This window comes from Trichoderma harzianum (genome assembly GCF_003025095.1).
Source record: "Trichoderma harzianum CBS 226.95 unplaced genomic scaffold M431scaffold_21, whole genome shotgun sequence".
Lineage (NCBI taxonomy): Eukaryota > Fungi > Ascomycota > Sordariomycetes > Hypocreales > Hypocreaceae > Trichoderma > Trichoderma harzianum.
This window is the reverse complement of record NW_020209269.1, coordinates 285351-305784: the sequence shown is the minus strand read 5'-3', so window position 1 is coordinate 305784 and position 20434 is coordinate 285351. Positions and strand designations below refer to the sequence as shown.

The window sequence follows — 20434 nt, the reverse complement described above, 5'->3', positions numbered from 1 at the left end:
CTATTAGAATGAAAATAGTTGGCATATGCTCCCAAACCCATTAGAAAAGAGTTCCATCTCCATCAATTAATATCGGGCTGGATCTCGTCTCCGGTCGATGCTTGGCCGCTAGCTCTCTGCCACTCTTCCAAGACCCAGCCTCTAGCAACTGAGGAAGAGAGAGGGAAACCCCCTGCGGTGCCAAGATATCATTGACGAGCTTATGCAGCTCATCCAAGAGAGCCACCGTCATAGCTCGCCATTCCACAATCACGTCTCCGGTGGACGAAAAGAGCGGCAAGGCTTGGCCTGAAGCCTCAACTCCCTTGCTGAGCACTTCGGGTTTCAGCTTCAAAACCCCCATATCGACAAACAGCCCACCATTGCGGTATTCAGGCAGGCCGGTTCCCGTTTCAATGTTGATCCATTTCAGCTTCAAAACCTTCATAAACGGCACGGTGAGGGAATATCCAAGCCATTGAGTTAGCTTGTGGAATGGATGGATTCCGGCAGTTGGATTTTCGCTGTCGCTAGACTTGTCCTGTAGCACACAAAGAGGCCATGCGTCTCCAATCGGCTGGTTGTTGATGCGTGGGCGGTTTGATGGCCATGCAGGGAGAAGAATACGTTGAAGGATGCTCCAGAGAGCTTCATAGTTGAGCTCCTTATCCTTGCCATCCTTGAGTAAGTAGTCTGAAGAAGATCCATTAGCATTGCTTTATACCAGTAAAGAAGCATACTGCATGTGAAGAATGACTTGCCAACAAGCAGTCCAGGACGACCAGATTCCCCAAAAATCTCCGGGATAGAAAGAAGAGACTTTCCAAAGTTGTTCAGCAGCTCAATTCGTGATGCAACACCCACCATCGGATTTTGGGGGTTGATTTGGAAGTGGTGAACGAAGGCGTCTTCGGTGAGCTTGCCGAGACCATGTCCTGTGCACTGTCAGCCGGGATGCCAATCATGCTTGTGTGTGCTATTCGTAAAGAAGAGCGGTAGGGCAAAAGAGGCAAAGCAAAAGAGAGGGGACAAAGTACCATCTACTGTAGACTTGTTTCCATCTGTAGCTGAACTGAAGGCTCCAGCGTTAAACATGTACAGCGAGGCTACGGCGATGCCCTCACTGCGCCCATACGCCTTGTCGCTTCCAGGCTCACGAAAGGCCCAAGTGTCGCCTGCGCCAGCATCGAGCAACACAGACACAAAGAAGAGATCAATGAGGCGGCGCGTAATTTCCACATCGTCCACTTCGCTGTCTTGCCATACCTGGACCAAGGTTTCCAGCCGGGTGACGCCTCCGATGCTGAAATGCTCCCACCTTCCATGAGGCGGAATCTCAGCATATCGGTCGGGGCCAAAGTCTCGCTGCACTCACGCCGTTAACAATGCCGAACGTCCGAGCCTGTGAATAAGAAAAGAGAGGTCGGCGGAATAAGGCTTACCGAAATGACACCGGCGACGAATTCTGCCGTCTCTTTCATCCGGCCCTCGCCAAGCACGAAGTTGTTGAGGCCCCCATTTCGGGCCGCTTCTAAGACGATCCGTGAGCGCTCTCGGACCGCGCGGAGGCTCTTGAGATAGTCAATCTCCGATGCAAGAGTAGCCGCCATTGTGAGTTGCAAAGGTTATCAACGCCTGAATCAATGTAAACTATTTGATTGTTTGAAGAAGTAAAAACTTCAAGATGGGCACGAGACAGGATGACATGCTCCCAATGCCGACCCAACGATAAACGCAGTCCCCCAGATGCCCCGCTTAATTCTTACCCAGGGCGTCTTGCCCCCCCGCAAGCCGTGGCTCGGAGCTTGCCGAGAGGCACCGGACACTGCCGTCCGTTTACTAGGTATAGATCGGGTTGTTCTTTGCAAGGTGAATATACAAAGAAGCAATCGAAAGCATTGATGGGAGTTGATGGTGTTTGATGGAGAGAAGATGTAAAAGTAGTTGTGATGACAGGGTTGAAAGCCCAGCTGTGAATGTCCTTAGCTGTATTCAGTGAGTGGCTGTTTTTGTGTTCAGGACTCGAAGTTTGCGGTCAGCATCCCGTGTCTTAATATTAGAGTAGAAGGTAACACTAGGTTTCGGAGGAATATAGTCATAGCAGCAGATAATAGATGAAAGTCGCGATAATAGAAGAAAGTATGGACATTTAAGAAACTGGTATCGGGATAATCTACGATAGCTGGCTCGATGCCCGGCTCAGATCAAGTGGGGAAGGCATCGTGTTCCCCGCTGACTGAGACTGTGTACAACAGACTGAGCCAAGATCCACCTGAGTTCATCAGCTTCTCAGTAGAGAATAATTGGTATCAGCTTAATGACGAAGCTCAAGATACTTGAATTACATCAAAGGGACGATAATGTAGCTGGTAGTCTAGGTATGTCCGTTATTGTAAAACCGCATCTGTTCAGCAAGCGCCCAGTGCGACCGGTCGGCATCATACCGCCGGTTGCTACATAGTAGACTCGTCGAATTACACATGGAGTACTTCAAAATGATCTAGATTCTTGTCTCTTTATGTCTAGCATCGGGTAATAGAACAGGAAAGCAACAAAAGAAGGACTAGTGCAACTAGATGCAAGGTGGTGCATGCAACTCCTCGGAATCTTGCGAATGTCACACTCGAGATCGCCGCTCTCGGAATAAAGCCGTGTTTCCAACGATGTACCGCAATCTAGAAAAGGCTACATCAACTTGCCTGGGAATAGCTTCCAAGAAAACATCCCCATTTGATAATCCAGAGCCAGAAATAGCACAGGCATCTCAACAGGGATATCAACAATTGATAACTTGCCCGATACATTTAAGCCGCGAGGAAGATAAGAATGAAACGCATAGACACAGTGGGTCACACAAAGCGTGTTCACCTCCATCGGTTCGTCGCCAGTTATCAGCATCCACCATGTGTTACCCATGCAAGAAAGATAAGGGGAGATACAAGAAGCAAAAGAAAGGTGCAAGGACCGAAGATATCAGTGCCCGCTTCATGCTCGACCAATGTGCAGACGTGAAATCATCAACATCAAGCCCCATCATCCTCCACGCTGCCCGCAAACGGACTTACTCCACGCCCTTTCCCCCTCTTCCCCAATCGCAAGATCGGCATCTCAACGCACGACCCCCCATGTAACCAATTTGATCAACTGCCGTGTTGGCACATAGCTTGTGTCTTGTGACGTCGATGCAACGCTGATCCAATTATCCAATCGTTATGTCTTAGACGGCAAAACGGCCTGTGTCCGATGCACAAATCGGCAAGACATGGCCGAGATAAAGACCATGAGATCCCTGTCTGAAGCTCTTTGCTTCTGCTTTGTGTTCTCCTCTTCTATCGCGCTGTGGCCAGGAGATTGAACTTATGATCATTCTTCGTATCTGTAAATGAGAAGAGAATCTCATCGTCACAGCGACCATGCGGACCCAAGATTTGGACATTGACGAGTCTCAGGTCCCCGGGACGGTTTTGCTCGTTGATGTTGGGCATACCACCGGCACTCTGCATGCTACCAAGCAAACCGACATCATCCTCATCCCAACACCATCGACTGATGTAAACGACCCTTTGAACTGGTCGCCATGGCGGAAGCGCCAGCATCTCATTTGTCTGATTGCGTGAGTCTGCAATCCTGCATGCTATAGCTAGAAGTCAAGATTGAGACTAATATTGTATCTATGTCTCCCGGTCTAGCTACACTCTGTTCAATGGCATGGCATTGTCCGTGGTGTATTCCCTTTTGGTTCCGCTATCCACGGCTTTAGACGTTAGCGGTAGGACTCTAAACGATTCCCACAGGATTCGAGCGCTTGGCTAATGGATGCTCTCGTATACAGTTAGCAATCTCAACGAAGGAACGGGATACATGTTCTTGTTATGCGGCTGGGGCCTACTTTTCTGGCAGCCGTTTGCTCTCCAATATGGCAAACGACTCACATACCTGCTTTCTATGTTGGGTATCGTTGTAAGTAATGGATACCTAGATGATAATAATTTCCAGTTCCCCCTTCATGGAATCTAACATTCGTAGGCTGTCTCCGTTTGGAGTCCATATGCCAAAGGCGAGGGCCAATGGATCGCCCGCAATATCGTCGCGGGTTTTGTTGCCGCACCGATCGAAGCTCTACCCGAAACGTCCATTACTGACATTTACTTTGCCCACGAGAGAGGCACCTACATGGGATGGTATGCGTGGATTCTAGCCACTTCCAACTACTTTGCGCCCGTCATCTGCGGCTTCATCAACGACAGCATGGGCTTCAAATGGCCTTTTTACTTCATGGCCATATTCGGCGGTGGCTGCTTCCTCTTCCTCTTCTTTTTCCTTGAAGAGACAAACTATGATCGTGAGCCGTCAGAAGTCATCTACGCCGAAGAGGCTCATGAAGGGTCGATTGAAAAGACAGCCTCACCATCACCAGGCGCAACGACTGGTAACGAGAGTGACGAGGCAGCTCTTCCCCAGGACGGCATCAATAGTGTCATGCTCCAAGGCAGTGAAAAAACTTATTGGCAGAAGCTCGCTCTGCTCGATAAACCACGGCCATTCTTGATGCATAAGCGCGCATGGCAGATTCTTAGATTGATTGCCTGGCCTGTCGTCTTCTACTCGGGTTTTTCGTACGGCACATATCTCATCTGGTTCAATATTTTGAACGCAACAGCATCCGTTGTCCTCGGTGGCGCGCCGTACAACTTCAAGCCAAGTATCGTTGGCCTGAGCTATTTGGCCTGTTGCGTAGGCGTTATTCTTGGGTAGGTGTTGTCTTTTCTGCTCTGTTCAATTCGCTACATACATGTATCCTCATATCTTCACGACGGGCGACTAATATTATTCATCTCATAGGTCTGCTTACAGTGGCATTGTCTCAGACTGGTTCGTTATAAAGCTTGCGCGACGTAATCGCGGCATTTTCGAACCCGAGCAACGTCTTTGGCTTTTCGCATTGACGACGATACTGGTGCCGGCTTGCCAGATCCTCTGGGGTGTCGGTGTAAGCCGTTAATTACCTGCCTAACATCAAGTATAGAAATGCTAACTCGACATAGGCCGCCCATCATGTCCATTGGTTTGGACTTATAGTTGCCATGTGCATACTCGCAGCGTGCAATACAGCTGGCATAACCTTATCCATTGCATACCTCGTTGACTCGTACCGAGAAGTATCAGGAGATGGGTTAGCATCGTGCATTATTATTCGCAACACAATGAGTTTTGCGATAGGCTATGGCATTACGCCTTGGCTAGATGGCATGGGATTGCAGAATTGCTTCATCAGTGTTGCATTTGTTGCGTTGGCCATTTGCGCCATATTCTTGCCATTTATCTGGTTCGGCAAAAGACTTCGTAACTTGAAACGAGAGAGCTATTGGCGAGAGGTCAAGCTTAGGAGAGAGTAATAAGACAGCACTCGATTGCATATTCGAACTATTACGGCCTGATCCGCGATTTATTTTTGCCCCTGTATGAATGAGCCCTTATAGCTTGTCATTTACATCTGGTTGTAATTTATTAGACAAAATGTGATATCGCTGGCTCTCATAGAAACCAACCGTGAGTTCATCAGGCCTTCGATATTGGGTATGTGCAGGGCCCGTTATACGCATTCTCTTGTCTAGGATCGACAACCTTTAGGATCACTCACGTGTTGATAAGCAGAATCATTATGATGGCACAAGCATCATCTCTCGGAACATTTAACATTTATACTTATATATTTGCAGCATATTATATACAGATGGTTATGAATTCGTGCTGTATACCACTACACTACACCCGTTGTGCCATTGACACTCGGCAGCAATGACTGGGCAATTTGGTCCAACCCATCTATGATTGCCACCATTTCTTCGCCGCTTAAACCAGGATGTATAGAGCATATCCTCAGCACCAACACTCCTTTTAATCTTGTCGTCAATGGCGCGGCCAGATTCTGCTCAATCGCCTTTTGGGAAATTTTCGTATTCAAGTCGTCCAAGCTTGCTCCAGGGATTCCAGAAGGCTTGTATCGAAAGCAAATGATGCCCATCTGCGCCGATGATACAATCTCCCAGTCCGGCAGGCGCTCCAATGATGACTGTGCTATCTCTGCCAGTTCAAATCCGTGGTTGATAGAATCGTCAATTGCGTCTAGGCCAAGGAGCTGGAAAGAGAACCAAAGTTTCATTGCTCTTGCAGGTCGTGTGAGTTCAGGCCCATAATTCCAGAAATTAGGCAATGACTCGGCTGTTTCGGCGGCATCTTGAGTATACTCTGCAGTTGTTCCAAAGCTTGAGGTGAGGTTTTTGCGATTTTGAACGAGAACCATTCCGCAGCCGTAAGTCTGGAAAAGCCATTTATGAGCATCCCAGGACAGACTGTCGCAGAGCTCAATGCCGTTAAGAATGCTGCGGCGGGACTTGCAAAGCAAGGCAGATGCACCGTATGCTCCGTCAGCATGGAGCCACAGGTTTTCCTCCTTTGCAATGGCTGCAAGTTCAGGAAACGGGTCGACAGTGCCGGTGTTTGTTGTCCCTGCGTTCCCAACAATGAGGAACGGAATCTTGCCAGATGCTTTATCTTCTTCAATGGCCGATCGAAGCAGAGTCGTACTTATTCTCATCTTATCATCGCAAGGTACCTTGCGAATTTGAGTATGGTGAAATCCAAGAATTCCCAACCCTTTTGCCAATGATGAGTGGGTTTGATCAGATGTATAAGCGACTGCTTTGGTCCTTTCTTCAAACGAAAGCTTTTGGTCTCGTGCCACCATGAGGGCGGATAGGTTAGCCATCGAGCCTCCAGAAACGAAGCAGCCGCCAGCTGTCTCGGGATACCCAATAACATCTCTTGCTAGCCACGACAAGAGGTTTTTTTCCACGGCACTGGGACCTGAACTTTGATACCAGCTTCCAGCATGCGTATTATAAGCAGAATTGAGAATTTCCCCTAGCCAAGACAAGTCGGATGCTGGAGATGGAATGAAGCCAAAGAATCGTGGATGGTCCATCCTGACACGATATCCGAAGATTTTCTCCGCGTGAGACAGTGTTGCCTCAATCGAGGCTGGTACCTGCGATGGCTTTGCAATATTCCCTATGTCTCTCTCATTCTGTGCAGGAATGATGCTTACAATGGGTTGAGAAGGTACAGTTTGCCTTTCCTGCACACAAAGTTCTATCACTTTGTGTGCTAATTCGGCGAAATCGTCCTTCGGCGCCGCCCCCATTGTGTCAATTTTTCTGAGTTTACAATGAACGACACCGGCAGTTGTATATACAGGCAATTCTTCTCAAACTGTCTCGATATACAATTGAAGAATCAAATCAAGAACTCCTGTTCATTTTAACTCTGCAATTGACTCATCTTCGGACGGGTATCATCGGTTGCGTGGTATTCTTCACTGTTTTCTGGAATCGAATCGACACCGGAAGATCCACCAGCTAAGTAAAACCTGTCTTGGGATCCCCAATTTGGAGCAAGTGATGAGATTATGGGTCCGCTAATCCATCAGCAGCCCAGAGTTAAAAGACTTAATCAAGGCTGAAGCTAGATAGAACAAGAACTTATACACTTGTCAAGCCTCAGTTCAAGATAAATACACATCGACAAGTCTGTAACGCATATCGCCAGTCTGTTACATGACCAGTGGCTAGCAACCTCACCGCAGCTTTGCGCTCTACTCCAGCCCAGGAAACTAAATCGCCGGTGATAAAATCCATTGCTAACGCTAGTATGCTGACCAAAGGAAACAGCATCTCCTCGGTATGGCAATTCTGGGCACCCATGGTCCCGCTTTGCCATGAAAAGGTTGTCCTTAAGACATCTCCGATTCGATGTTTCGGCGATAATAGAGAACGAAACTTCTCAAAGACCCGTCGAAAACCGTAGGTATCTAATTCGGAGTAAAAACAGCTTGACTTCGCAGATAGATGGAGCAGGTTGTGAATCTCCAATTTGGAGATTTTCAAGTGGCTTGTTCATTGGCCGTCTTCGGGCGAATCTAATGCTTTTTGTGGGCTAGAGGCCTTCCACGCTTATTCCATGTATTTAATCTTTGCGCTACCCCAAATTCCCCCAACTCTGCAATCCCCAGATACCTGGTGACCGTTACAATGAGAGAACTATTTGCTTGAAACAATATGCCTAAAGCTTTGAAACCACCCACAAAGTCTTACCGATGTCATCGCTGCAGCCGGCTGTTCGCGAGGTCTGAACATCTTCAGAGACACGAAAGATCACGTTAGTATTCGTGTTTCCCACCTATGCGTAATATTGGTATTCAGGATAGTGTAGATACGAAAGAGAAGCCGTTTCAATGCTCTCAGTGCCCTAAAGCATTTACAAGAAAGTGCGTATCTGTTTAGTAATTTTTCTAATGTGCTATACTAATGAATATCTAAAAGAGATTTGCTCTCGAGGCACGACCGTCTTGCCCACCTTTCGGGGAATGCATCACAGTCCTCGTCCTCCATTACAATTCCAGCAACTCGATCTCCTCAACAGTCTTTAAAATCCACCAATATTTTACCGGATCTTACGGCAGATCACTCAAGCAGACATCAGGAATCCGTACCTGAAAGTGCAGCCGATATCTTAGGCGCTCCTCTCAGCGACGTTGAAGCTCATCTGACAGCCACAGGAACATCAAGGTCTTACGAGGACCATATTACCCAGACCAGTAGTATAGGTCAGCCTCTAGATTTTGCAATTAGAGATAACACTGTCGATTGCTTCACCCTTAGTTCCATAGATGATTTTACATCTTTTATGGATAGCGTCTCTGTTCCCACGCATCCATTCTCTCCGACTTATCAGCCGGTACCATTCTTTTTTCCAGTATCTGATCCATCCTCTATCAATGCTTCGAACGAAGACTCAACAAACAATGTTACATGGCGAAATGAAACACCAAGACAACGAGTTCCACGACTTGCCACTTCCTTGGCACCAATTGCAAAAGATGATGATTCTTCTCTTTCTCAAACTGGATTCAGGATTCCTCCACTGCAGCCTGAGTATGAGTTGACCAATCCAAACCAACAAGATCGACAAGGTCTGCTACATATGCATATATCCACGGAATGTCGGCAACGGATCATCAATGATTTAGAAGGATTTTCCGATTATATCGACAAAGACTTCGATTTACCATCTCGGCATGTATTATCAAGGTTCTTTGGAGGATATTTCGATACTTTCCATGACCATTTCCCGTTCCTTCATATTCCAACTCTTCGACCGGAAAACATTAGTGTCGAGCTGTTTCTTGCCATGGCGGCGATTGGAGCTCGCTATACACACGAGTTAGAAATGAGTGGCGTCTTATTTCAGATGACAAAAGTCTTGGTATTCCAGTGTATTCGAAGACACAGAGCCACACATCCTATCGCTACCCACGGGCTTCCACTTGGCAAGCTGGCTACATCAAGCGAGCGGGTAGGACAATCTTCGCATCAACAGGGGGCTAATTTATCTAAAGACAGTCAACAAAGCGTTATTCAGACGGTGCAGGCGATGCTTTTGTTAGTCGCAATTACTACTTGGTCGGAGCCTGGTACTGCATCTGACGCCTTGTCGATGCGCAGCATGCTAGACTGTCTTATCAGAGAAGAGGAAGCACTTCGCATTCCTCAGACGCGACATGTTGATGATTGGAAAACCTGGGTTTACCATGAGAACATTAAGCGAATCATTTATGTTGCGTATTGCTTCATCAATATGCATACTATAGTTTTCGACATACCCCCTTTGATGTGGGCAAAGGACATTAATTTTGACCTTCCATGCCGTGAGAAAGAGTGGAGGGCCAGGGACGAGGCGGAGTGGAAGCAAACTCGCGATACTGGTGGACAACCGGCTCGAAACTTCCAAGAGACCTTTGCGAGTCTTTTCGTTAATGCAGGCGAGATGGAGGAAAAGTCAAAGACGAGCCAGACAAGCTTCTCGTCTTTCGGAGGATGTGTCTTGATGCATGCCTTAATCCAGCAGATCTGGCTGACGAGAAACTCTGGATTACCTTCTCAGCAACTAGAGCACAGCCTTCCAACGGAGCAGATTGGTGCATTCGAGAATGCATTGAGAACTTGGGCAATGTATTGGGAACAGAATCAAGAATCCTCCATGGATCCTTTGAGCCCTCACGGCCCTATTGCATTCACATCTACGGCTCTTATGCGGCTAGCCTACATACGCCTTAACATGAATCTCGGACCAATACGCTGTCTAAGTAGCTGGGATCCTCATTTGATCGCTCAATCGCTTCACGCGAGCCCCCCAGTCCAACGCAGCGAAAGACTCACTCGGGCTGCTCTCCATTGCGCACATGCACTGAGTATTCCTGTCAAATTGGGCATAAACCATATCGCTGAAACGCAAGTCAGATTTTGGTCAAATCAACATGCCCTATGTTCTTTAGAGTGTGCTTTGTTGCTCGCAAAGTGGCTCGAATCTGTTACAGCAAAAAACCCTAATCCTCCATTGACGCAAGCAGAGGAGCGACTCTTGGACTTTGTAGTCCACCTTGTAGCTGAAGCAGCATACAAAGTTCGATGCGAGAAAATATGGGAAAGAAAAAAGTCTCTCAATGTGCAGACTGTTCGACTCTGGGCGAGGCTGTATCAATCCAAAACTGTATGGGAAGTGGTGGGCTTGATTGGAGCATCATTGAACATATATGCAGACATACTGGAGGAGAAGTGCTCATCAGAGGGAATTGAGGGATAAAGATATTCTTGAAATCGCTGTAAGTTGCTTTGGTATGTCTGCGATGAGTTTGCCGCCAAAAATACCCTGTTGATAACGAGCCAATGGATTGTTTGCTTTATGATGCATACGTTCGATGTATTGCTCGCGCGCTGTGGCAGGTTGTAAAGTCTACTATTGCACGGAGTTGCCGACTCTTACTAACCAAAAACCCCTTTATCGTGATGGAACGTAAGTTCTTGGCTTAAAAACAGGTTTAGGAGAAGCTTACTGTAACGTAAGTTTTGTGATTCACCTCATAGATCTATTCCGTAGTTTAGGGTTGCTTGAGATTCCAGGAGTATTCCAACTCGAAATAGTTTCAGCGCCTCTCCCCTTCAGTCTAAAGAATCTTACGCCAAAGACTTGCTGCCTAATAAGGTGCGCTGTCTGCTTTCCTTTCCACAAGCGACCAGCGTCGCATGTGGGCCTAAACAGCCACTTATTAGCACCAAGCAAAAGACTCTAGTTGGAGCTGGGGGGAATGAGCCACAGCATACCTTTTGCATTGCCGAGCGAAATCACATGATGAGTGATTCATATTCCCAGTCATTTTATAACTAGCAATTGTTGAATTGTTATTTTCCCACAAGTATAGTAATTGATACGACTTGTGTTTGGTCACTGAGATTAAAGGATTGAAAGAACAACCACGAAGCTCCTTGAGTAAGCCTGAAGATGCAGAGCGCTCGGGGCTTTGTATCCTGCTCGTCATGCCGACAAAGAAAGTTGGTGCCTCCGTCTCCTCACCAAGAATTCTCCTTACACTTTTTCTGCTAGATTAAGATGCGATCGGGACGAGCCGTGTAGTAATTGCACGGCCAGAAATGTCGAATGCATTTACGCCTCATTACCACGTGGACGTGGTAGCTTATCTCACAGAGGAAATCACAACCAGCGCCCTGAAGTTCGCCTACGTAAGCTGGAGCAACTTCTCGGGACAATAGTATCACAAATGCCCGAAAAGCAAGCGTCGGGCGTCGCAATAAGTTCATATAACGCCGGAGAAGCAAATAATCTCCACGGAGACAAGACTTCTAGCCATGCTGCTAATGAACGAACGGTGGGCGACTTTTCCCAGAATGACAATCACACGGTCAGGCCCGGCCGCATGATGTCGAGCGACGACCAGACGATTTACGTATCTAGCGTTCACTGGGCAGCAATTTGTAACGAGGTGAGATCTCATCTACGCTTCCATGGTCTTTGCAGCCACAATGACACTAACCTTTGTGGAACCACTTTAGATTGCATGCCTTAGAGAGAATTTTGATGAGCAGGAAGCACAAAACCACATGGAGACTATGGTGCATAGCCAAAGGAGTAGCGAGCCCCTGCTATTGGATGGTGTAAGAGAAATATCCAGCCTGGAAGACATTCTATCCGCCATCCCTCCAAGAGATTTCGTGAACAGATTAATATCCCGATATTTCAATTCCAAGGATCCCTCAGTTGGTACTTGAGAACTCCTCTCAACACCTAATTCACATTTGAAGCTAATTGTTTGATCAGCTGCCTTTCACCCGCCATCATTTCAGCTTGAGGTATGTATAACCACCCTGGGGACGCAGACAACCGTTGATGCTCAAAATAACTAATTGAACCTTTTTCTTTGCTCAAGTATAAGCGATTTTGGGATAACCCGCGTGCCGCTTCCCTTCCTTGGATAAGCCTATTATTCGGAGTAATGGCTCTAAGTGTGTTTCTGCATATGCGCTCCGGAGACAAACTGCCAGAGGCGTTCGGGAATCCTGGAGACATGAGGGATGATTTCCATCGACGCGCTACCGAATGCCTGCTCTTGTCCAAATATTCCACTGAACCTGGCGCATACACCATTGAGGCACTCCTCTTCAACATTCACAATGAGTTTGTGCGATGCAAAGATGCCCATTTAGGCGTCTGGATTCTGGCCGGTATTGCCACACGATTAGCGATGCGAATGGGATATCACCGTGACCCAAGCCACTATTCACAGTTATCCGTGTTTCAGGGAGAAATGCGCCGCCGCTGCTGGGCGAGTATCTTGCAGATGGATGCACTCTTTTCCTGCCAGCTTGGATTGCCGGCCATGATTCAAGAATCACAATATGATACACAGCTCCCGTCCAATCTTTTGGATGAAGACTTTGGTCCTGATTCCGTCAAGCTTCCGAAATCACGGCCTGAGACCGATCTGACGCCCGTGTTATACACGATTACGAAAACACGATTTTTATTGTTGTTTCGTGTAATATTCAACCAGGTTGCTCTACAATACGTGGCAGAGTATGATGAGATCATTGCACTGAGTCAACGTCTTGAAAACGCCTATACCCTCATTTCTCCTCACTTCCGAATGGCTTCTCTTGAAGATTACATAACGGTTCCGCCCTATTCATTAATCCAGAGGTACAACTTGGAGCTCCTATTCCAAAAGACACGATGTATTCTGCACCGCCATCATATGGCAAAATCTTACCAAGAACCGAAATACAACTTTTCCAGGTATTCATGTGTTGAAGCGGCAATGGCGATTTTAACGCACCATGCCAACATTCACAAAGAAGTGCAAGTCGGAGGTCTTCTTCACAGAGAAAAGTGGTTTATTTCATCACTTGAGCAGCACGATTTCTTGCTAGCTTCCATGATTGTCTGCCTCGAGCTCACCTCACAGACCCAATCTAGTCCAGAACACGACCACGAAATAACCGGATTGGTGAAGTTTGACCGTCAAGAATTGATCAAAGCACTGGAAACTTCCAAATTATCTTGGCATAGGCTTAAATCAGACTCCTTTGAAGCGCAAAAAGCATTCGATATGCTCTCAGTCATGCTAGATAGGGTTTCGATGGGTACACAGGTAGAGAGAGAGCGACGTCTTATGGAGAGGGGCGCTGAGCATGATAACGGCAACCATACAGTATCTAGGCATATGGATGACGGTAAGTCTGCCGACTACACGGTATTGTTTTTATCATGTGCTAACCTTTGCCTACTTGATTAGATCCTATGCTGGAACCAAGCACGTCAGAGGGCGTGGAGCGTCAATTAGGTACACTAAAGACCTCACAGACCACCGATACACCATTTCTCAATGAGATGGATTCATTTTTGAATGGCCAAGATATGATAGATTGGGTATGTACCTACAAATAACCCGCGTAAACCTGACGGTTTGCTGGATAAGTGCTATATGCTGACGTGCCATTACTTATGCTTTGACAGAACGCGTGGGAGCTCTTCTTGAAAAATTCTCGCGGGGAATCACGAGGCGCTTGAAGAAAATTGATCGCCGAAACTTCAGCTGTCCAGCTATTATTTCTCAACTTATGAAATTCCGCTCGACAATTCCAACGGAAAATTCGAGCTTTGGACTTATCATCTACGCCACGGTCTAGGCCCCAAGTCGCTAGCGCTCCGGATTTGGGCAACGGTGATAATAACTCCGATGTTCAATTACAAAGACTACTGGAATGAGGATGCACAAATCACGCTTCACAGGTATATCAGGTGATAGGAGGTCGGAGCCCGCGGACATGTCCATAGAGTCGAGCCCCTTATGGCCGAGGTTTACTATTGAACCTAAGTCTAAGCGACAAAATGAAGGATTTATCATTCTTTACAAATATTCGATTGAACAAGAGTGAATGAGGCCTAGTGTACTAGCAATTCCCGAGTAGTCTCGAGCATAATTAACCTGCAATTATGCAGCTTGTTCTTTTTTTTTAAAAGCAAGATGTGCAGTGTTTGTGTAACTAGATTTACACATGTATTTCTTAAGGAAATGGAGAGGGACAGCACGCTTATTTAGGCTGGAAGAATTTTAAGCTTACTTTGCAACCAGCATCCTACAATGACAGAGATTGTCTTCATGTCGCCTGTGTAGCCTCTATTACTAACTCATTCTGGTACTAGGCATCAAACATGAGAAAGCGTTGATGAATAATTTACATCAAGGATACGTAGATTTACAACAATGAAGATCGACCAGCCCAATTTTAGCCCAGCTAAGTTCTGATGAACGTATGCGTCTTCGATCGTCGTCATAGTTTATTTGTAGTGTACTCAGGTATAGTTTGATTAGTCCTCATAGAGAATGGAAACTACACATTCTGTTCAGGCGATGGCTGTGTAAGTTCTGTAGGTACGTTCAGTATGTAAGAGCGAGATCCGTGGAATTCCGCGGATGAGGCTCCGCAAGTCCGGCAGCCTCTGAGGCGGCCCACCTTCGGTCGAAACACATACATACCAACGAAAGAAGCGATGAAGGTTGTTCAAACGCGTGGGAAATATATAAAGATGTCTTTGGGGTTGGAAGCTCTTGAATACACTCATTATTATTCGATTTATTCAGAACAACGCAAAAAGTTGATACCCGAAAGACCTCTTGGCTCGTTTCACTTCTTTTCATCATCCATTTTGAGCGGCGAAACCCCCTAACCTATCAAAGATCACCAGGCATTATGACGCGCCAAAAGGAAGAAGAGTTTCAAGTGGCTGATATGCCTAATCTGAGTGGCTATGTTGCAATTGTAACAGGCGGTAAGTATTTGGCCACTACATTCTATGCCTGGGAATAGGATTGTAAAGTAACTTATCGAGGTAATAGGCAATTCTGGCATTGGATACGAAACAACGCGAGAGTTGGCTAATCATGGAGCCCGAGTATATATCGCAAGCAGATCTAAAACCCGTGTCGATGAGGCAATCAGGGCGATGAAAACCGGAAACAGTGGTCTAGACATTCACTTTCTCAAGCTAGACTTGCAAGATCTTCAGAGCATCAAGACTACGGCTGAGAAATTTTCGCCAAAGGAGACCCGTCTTGATATACTCATCAATAATGCCGGCGTTAGTCTTTTTCAACAAATATGAGTAATATCTGCTAACAAATCTGCTTCCACCACAGATAATGGCGTGTCCTTACGAGCTAACCAAGGATGGATACGAATTGCAGTGGCAAACTAACTTTCTCGGGCACCATGCTTTCACAATGTGTTTACTTCCTCTTCTACGTTCGGCTGCCCAAAGTAGCCACAGCAGAGACCGAGTGAGAATTGTAAACGTCTCAAGTGATGCTGCTATAAGCATGGGACCGGATAGCATCAATTAAAAAGATCCAAATCTGGCTGATGTGAAAGGAGTAACCGCCCCATGGTAAGCAATATTACCACTCGCGATAAAAAGCTGGCTACCTTTCGTCTTTTGCATCAACTCCTCGCCAATGGCGAGCTCGGAACCAGCATATATGCACAGGAGGCACAATGCGCTGACATATTTCTTACTTTCTGTCTAGGAAACGTTACGGTCATTCGAAGCAAGCCAGTATCATTGCTGCCAAGGCAATCACAGACCGTTACAAAGCTCTCGGCATTACAGCTTATTCTTTACATCCGGGCCTAATCAAGTCAAATCTCCAGAGCCACGATACTTCCTTTCTCGGCATGTTGTCTCGAACCGCGATGAGAATTTTTCCGACTCTTTCAAAATTGATGGGGCACGCACCAGCTTGTATTGTGCTACAAGCCCCAATGCTCCCTCATATGCTGGCCGCTATTTCACGCCGTTTGGGAAGGTTGGAACGAAGGAAAACAAGTGGCTGGATGATGCAAAATGTGTCGACAGGCTTTGGACGCTCGCAACTAATCAGCTCAGGGATCACGGGTTTGTAATCGACGATAATGCTGGTAAATGAGCTTTTTGTCGACTTTGAAGATCTACGAGAGATGCAAAGGTTGCTCTCTACAAAACTCTGGTGATCGTACAACTTTGCTGGTAAGATATAGAGCTTTGCTTTCATACTTGTTGCCCTGAGAAGAAATCCATTCTCAATTGGCCTTATTTACAACCAAGAACGATTATGTACCTAATATTTAGAAACATCTCATCAATGACAAGTGGATAACTTACATCAAGGCCAACTAATATCACAAGTGAAAACATTTGTGCACAATAAATGATATAAGTTGGCTCATATGTAAGTAGATCGCCGAGAGCCGATACAATTGGCAAGCTTTTCAGCTATTTGAAGCATCACACCGCCACCTTCGCCGTTCTATCGCACCGATGATCCGTCCTTACGTATTCAATAAATGTCAAATTGCCAAGATATAGGCCACACGTCAATTTTATTTGTGATTCTCAATGAGTCCATCGGGAGATGATACACTTGTGCCCTTTCTTTATGCGTATTATAGGAGTGAGCGGACACGTCATGTCGCCGACTTCACCGAGTTCCTAGTGTCCACGACTCCTACGTGCTACGCCACAATTGAACCTGAGTCTTTAATGCAATAAACCTTTAACATATATATCATCTCTTTACTCCCTCCAGATATGAAGTCTCATTACTCTACAACCAAGTTCAATAACATCTTCCAACTACAGACAACTCAACATACCTATCAACCATATCTTTAAACCACAACGCAATCATGTCTACCAAATCTTACACACTCTCGTCAATTGGCCTCCTGTGCCTAACTCTTTTGAGTTTACCTGGCTCAGCGCAGCCAACCGCCTCTCCCTTAGGCCCAAAAGGGCTTAACTGGGTGCTTCCCTTTGTTGGCGATTGGAACTGCTTTCAGCAGGGTGAAGCAAATGGGAGCGGTGGAGGTGGCAGCGGCGCCGGTGCAAACCTTACGTATTCCATCAAGATCACCAAGGATAATTTGACCTTGGACTCCATTCAACCGAGTCCATTGCTCACAGCCCACTCTGTCATCACTTACGACACCGAGAACGAAATCTTCAACTACACTTACAGTGACAGTGGAGGCAACAGTGGACCTGGTACATCTGTTGGTTGGGAGGAAGGGGGTCACTTTCGATTCATCACCTGGCCCCTGACCAATCCCGGCAGACCGGGTATCCAAGCTCGAACAATGGATGATTTCCTGCGACCCACCAGCCCTGATCAATTTACCGACAAGTTTTACGCCAGCCAAGATGGCGGGAACACATGGCTGCCGGCAGGTCAACTCGACTGCACCCGTGCCCCCAGCTCCCACTAAAGAGACAAAAGTTGTTACAAAGGCTTTTAATCTGGCACAGGATGAGGCTCGGCCGAAGGTGAAACAAATGAGTTCACCAGCCACCAAGATATTTAATGCTAGCAATACGATGCTGGGTTATAAGCTCGATAACACTTTCTATCGCTACTGAGTGGATATCAAGCTATGGAACGTTATTAATATTCCATAATTAGAGTAGTTAGACCATCTTTCTGTTCATGTCGTTCTTTTACAATTTTGTCTTGAGTTTTAATAAATGCATTTCACATAGTATTACTTTACCTGTCGTCAATGTTTCCAGTAGTGCATGGATTGTTTCCGTCACTTGCTCCTTTTATAAGGTTATACTAAAAGCACTAGGCTATTGAAACCAGTGATGACCAGAGAGGTGAAAGGCGAAGATGAGTTCAGATGTCTAAACGCAGGATACGAAATGAGGTGTCCTGTCTCTCAACGCCAACTTGAGCCTTACTGTTCTACCAATACACTGAAGATGAAATAAAATTATTGCCTTTCCCTCTCATCTGCTTCGATTCTTACTTCCAAGGTTACGACAGTGCTACCCCAGGTGCAGTTAAAGACAAAATTAGCCTCCGTACAAGGTCACATGTGGGCTGAGCATCTCATGCACTACCCACCCGTGTGGAGAATACGAGTGAGAGTTACTGAATTAGGTTGTTGTGAATTTCCCTTTTGCGATTTCTCCACATCGCCGAGAGCCGCGCTTCAAGTTCAGCTTCAAATCCGGGGTTGCGTAGTTCAGCGAACAGCTCCACAATATCGTCAATCGAAGCATTCTCTGTCCTGTACTCCGTAGTTTGTTATGATAATAACGTTAGCGATCTAGCAATAGTATAAACATAAATGGGGCTGTAAAATATATTCCCTGTTATAGAAAGTGCTACTCTCCAGCTAGGGCAGTTTACGCCTTATTGCGGATTAATCAGCGCCATTTGGTATAATACCGAGGCTTCAAGATCTGGAAACTGTTTACTCGATACTCATCCGCAATATATATAGAGCTCACGTTACATCAAATATTAAACCATGTCTTTTGTAATTCAACTAACAAACAATTTTTCCCATGGATAGTACATGTGCTCCCCTTTTGCCCAATGGGCTCGGAGCTGCAACAAATCTTGGTACAATCAAGGAGGAAATAAAAAGTTAGTAATTATCCATTATTCTCGCCATCTGGAAACATGATTGACATCAATACGTAACCTTTATGGAAACATAGCTAAGGCCGATGCTATTGTTGCCTCTACAATCCCTGACGCAGCTCCCCTCCAGAACTTTCTTGCATTGACTAGGGCCGGCGATGTTTTGTATCAAAGCACAGCCGGGACCAGACAGCTTGGGTCTTCGGAACCTCTCCGATTCGATGATGTGAGCAACTGACTTTGATCCGAAATTTAGCGCACCTATCAAAAATCATTCTCACTCATACTCTTCCGAGCACTGTACTAACCATCGTAGATGTTTTGGCTGGCCTCTCATACCAAGATCCTTGGGGCAATGGCACTTCTCAAATGCATTGACATGGGTTTGATTGGGATTAATGATAGCGTTTTGGATCATTTACCCGGCTTAGCTAAAGAAGAAGTGTATGTAACTGCTCCGTGCTCTCTGGTGACTTGTAGAGGCGAGATTTCTCTGACAACTCTATATTTAGGCGACTTGATCCTAATGACCCGAGCTCGGCTACCCAGCCTCGAGTTGGCGATATTACTGTTCGCAATCTGCTCACTTTTACAGCTGGAAACGCCTATCCTGTAGTAGATATCCTGGCTGCTCTGAATCCGGAAACGATTGTTACCGACCCTAAGGCTTTTTTCCCAACTAATGAAAGCGTTTACGAGGGTTCACATGCTGCCAACCCGAACCAGATTTGGCGCTATGGCGCTGAAGCTGATTATAGCGGTCTGCTTGTCGAGGCCCTGACTAATGTCAGCTTGGGCCAGTTCATTCGAACCAATTTGCTAGATCCTGCAGGGGTAGAAGCAAAGGACTTCGCCTTTACCCTAGATAGTGAACAAAGAGCTAGGCTCGTGGGCCAACATGTCAGAGTTAGCCCAGATATGCTTATTCCAAGAGCGCCGATCTACGACGACGCAAACATTAAATTTGAAAGCGCAGGAGCTGGAGGCTTTGGCACTATCAACGCCCTTGGACTAGCTCTTTTGCCTCTAATTAATCAAGGAGTTCATCGTAAGTGTCACCATTTATTCCCCATTTGAACAAAGACTATACGACCATAAAAGGCACTTGTTTTGAGTGCTTCATTTTAACCTGTTCAAAATCGAGTGTATAAACTAATAGATGGGTGTCTATAGCTAAGACAGGTGAAAGAGTTCTGAGTTCCGAGCTCGTAGCTCAGATGTTTACTCCGCAACTTTCTGGGGATGAGGTTGAAAACGGCCTTAACCAACCTTCTCAAGCCTCCAATGACGGCGGGGTTCTATTCCCAGGAACACCCAAGCAGTGGGGCCTTGGAGCACTGCTTTTTCCAGAAGGATTTGAGACAGGCCGAGGAAAGTTCACCTTGGCTTGGGCTGGCTTCACCAACGTTAACTGGCACTGCGATATAGAGAAGGGAGTAGTCATGCTAGCCTGGAGCCAGGAAATTCCGCAAGACGACCCGGTTTATAATAACCAGACTCGATATCCTATTGAGAGAGTTATTTATGATGCAATTGGGAATTCCTTTTTTTAAATTCCAATTACGTTTCATGCACAGC

At 46.3% G+C, this 20434-nt stretch overlaps 10 protein-coding genes across 10 annotated transcripts; 7 read left to right on the top strand and 3 right to left on the bottom strand.

The window, feature by feature from the left end:
• Positions 1-40: 40 nt before the first annotated feature.
• M431DRAFT_500692 (hypothetical protein) lies at positions 41-1589 on the bottom strand (the record flags this gene model as incomplete). Its single annotated transcript, XM_024917939.1, has 4 exons — positions 41-672; positions 741-914; positions 1017-1344; positions 1422-1589. 4 exons carry the CDS (start codon positions 1587-1589, stop codon positions 41-43), a joined length of 1302 nt encoding a protein of 433 aa, XP_024768710.1.
• Positions 1590-2642: 1053 nt separating this feature from the next.
• M431DRAFT_545960 (hypothetical protein) lies at positions 2643-3276 on the top strand (the record flags this gene model as incomplete). Its single annotated transcript, XM_024921193.1, has 1 exon — positions 2643-3276. The coding sequence occupies one exon, from the start codon at positions 2643-2645 to the stop codon at positions 3108-3110; it is 468 nt and encodes a 155-aa protein (XP_024768709.1). The 3' UTR covers positions 3111-3276.
• Positions 3277-3392: 116 nt separating this feature from the next.
• On the top strand, positions 3393-5375 carry M431DRAFT_98649 (hypothetical protein; the record flags this gene model as incomplete). The annotated part of the gene is made up of 7 exons (XM_024925070.1): positions 3393-3592; positions 3669-3748; positions 3812-3939; positions 4006-4364; positions 4419-4730; positions 4822-4969; positions 5025-5375. The coding sequence occupies 7 exons, from the start codon at positions 3393-3395 to the stop codon at positions 5373-5375; spliced, it is 1578 nt and encodes a 525-aa protein (XP_024768708.1).
• Positions 5376-5740: 365 nt separating this feature from the next.
• On the bottom strand, positions 5741-7183 carry M431DRAFT_98571 (hypothetical protein; the record flags this gene model as incomplete). The annotated part of the gene is made up of 1 exon (XM_024925062.1): positions 5741-7183. One exon carries the CDS (start codon positions 7181-7183, stop codon positions 5741-5743), a length of 1443 nt encoding a protein of 480 aa, XP_024768707.1.
• Positions 7184-7486: 303 nt separating this feature from the next.
• Positions 7487-7834, bottom strand: M431DRAFT_513311 (hypothetical protein). The gene has a single exon (XM_024919995.1). It carries the CDS (start codon positions 7740-7742, stop codon positions 7539-7541), a length of 204 nt encoding a protein of 67 aa, XP_024768706.1. The 5' UTR covers positions 7743-7834; the 3' UTR covers positions 7487-7538.
• A 385-nt stretch (positions 7835-8219) lies between these two features.
• On the top strand, positions 8220-10680 carry M431DRAFT_98690 (hypothetical protein; the record flags this gene model as incomplete). The annotated part of the gene is made up of 3 exons (XM_024925076.1): positions 8220-8305; positions 8361-8526; positions 8617-10680. 3 exons carry the CDS (start codon positions 8220-8222, stop codon positions 10678-10680), a joined length of 2316 nt encoding a protein of 771 aa, XP_024768705.1.
• Positions 10681-11304: 624 nt separating this feature from the next.
• M431DRAFT_154572 (hypothetical protein) lies at positions 11305-14367 on the top strand. Its single transcript, XM_024912911.1, has 7 exons — positions 11305-11426; positions 11479-11875; positions 11946-12153; positions 12211-12242; positions 12320-13622; positions 13685-13818; positions 13906-14367. The coding sequence occupies exons 1-7, from the start codon at positions 11377-11379 to the stop codon at positions 13957-13959; spliced, it is 2178 nt and encodes a 725-aa protein (XP_024768704.1). The 5' UTR covers positions 11305-11376; the 3' UTR covers positions 13960-14367.
• A 776-nt stretch (positions 14368-15143) lies between these two features.
• Positions 15144-16375, top strand: M431DRAFT_525034 (hypothetical protein; the record flags this gene model as incomplete). Its single annotated transcript, XM_024920601.1, has 6 exons — positions 15144-15222; positions 15290-15531; positions 15590-15752; positions 15798-15837; positions 15977-16129; positions 16189-16375. The coding sequence occupies 6 exons, from the start codon at positions 15144-15146 to the stop codon at positions 16373-16375; spliced, it is 864 nt and encodes a 287-aa protein (XP_024768703.1).
• A 739-nt stretch (positions 16376-17114) lies between these two features.
• Positions 17115-17693, top strand: M431DRAFT_545945 (hypothetical protein; the record flags this gene model as incomplete). The annotated part of the gene is made up of 1 exon (XM_024921192.1): positions 17115-17693. One exon carries the CDS (start codon positions 17115-17117, stop codon positions 17691-17693), a length of 579 nt encoding a protein of 192 aa, XP_024768702.1.
• A 1084-nt stretch (positions 17694-18777) lies between these two features.
• On the top strand, positions 18778-20409 carry M431DRAFT_487193 (hypothetical protein; the record flags this gene model as incomplete). The annotated part of the gene is made up of 5 exons (XM_024916455.1): positions 18778-18859; positions 18934-19082; positions 19173-19300; positions 19369-19904; positions 20030-20409. The coding sequence occupies 5 exons, from the start codon at positions 18778-18780 to the stop codon at positions 20407-20409; spliced, it is 1275 nt and encodes a 424-aa protein (XP_024768701.1).
• Positions 20410-20434: the final 25 nt, after the last annotated feature.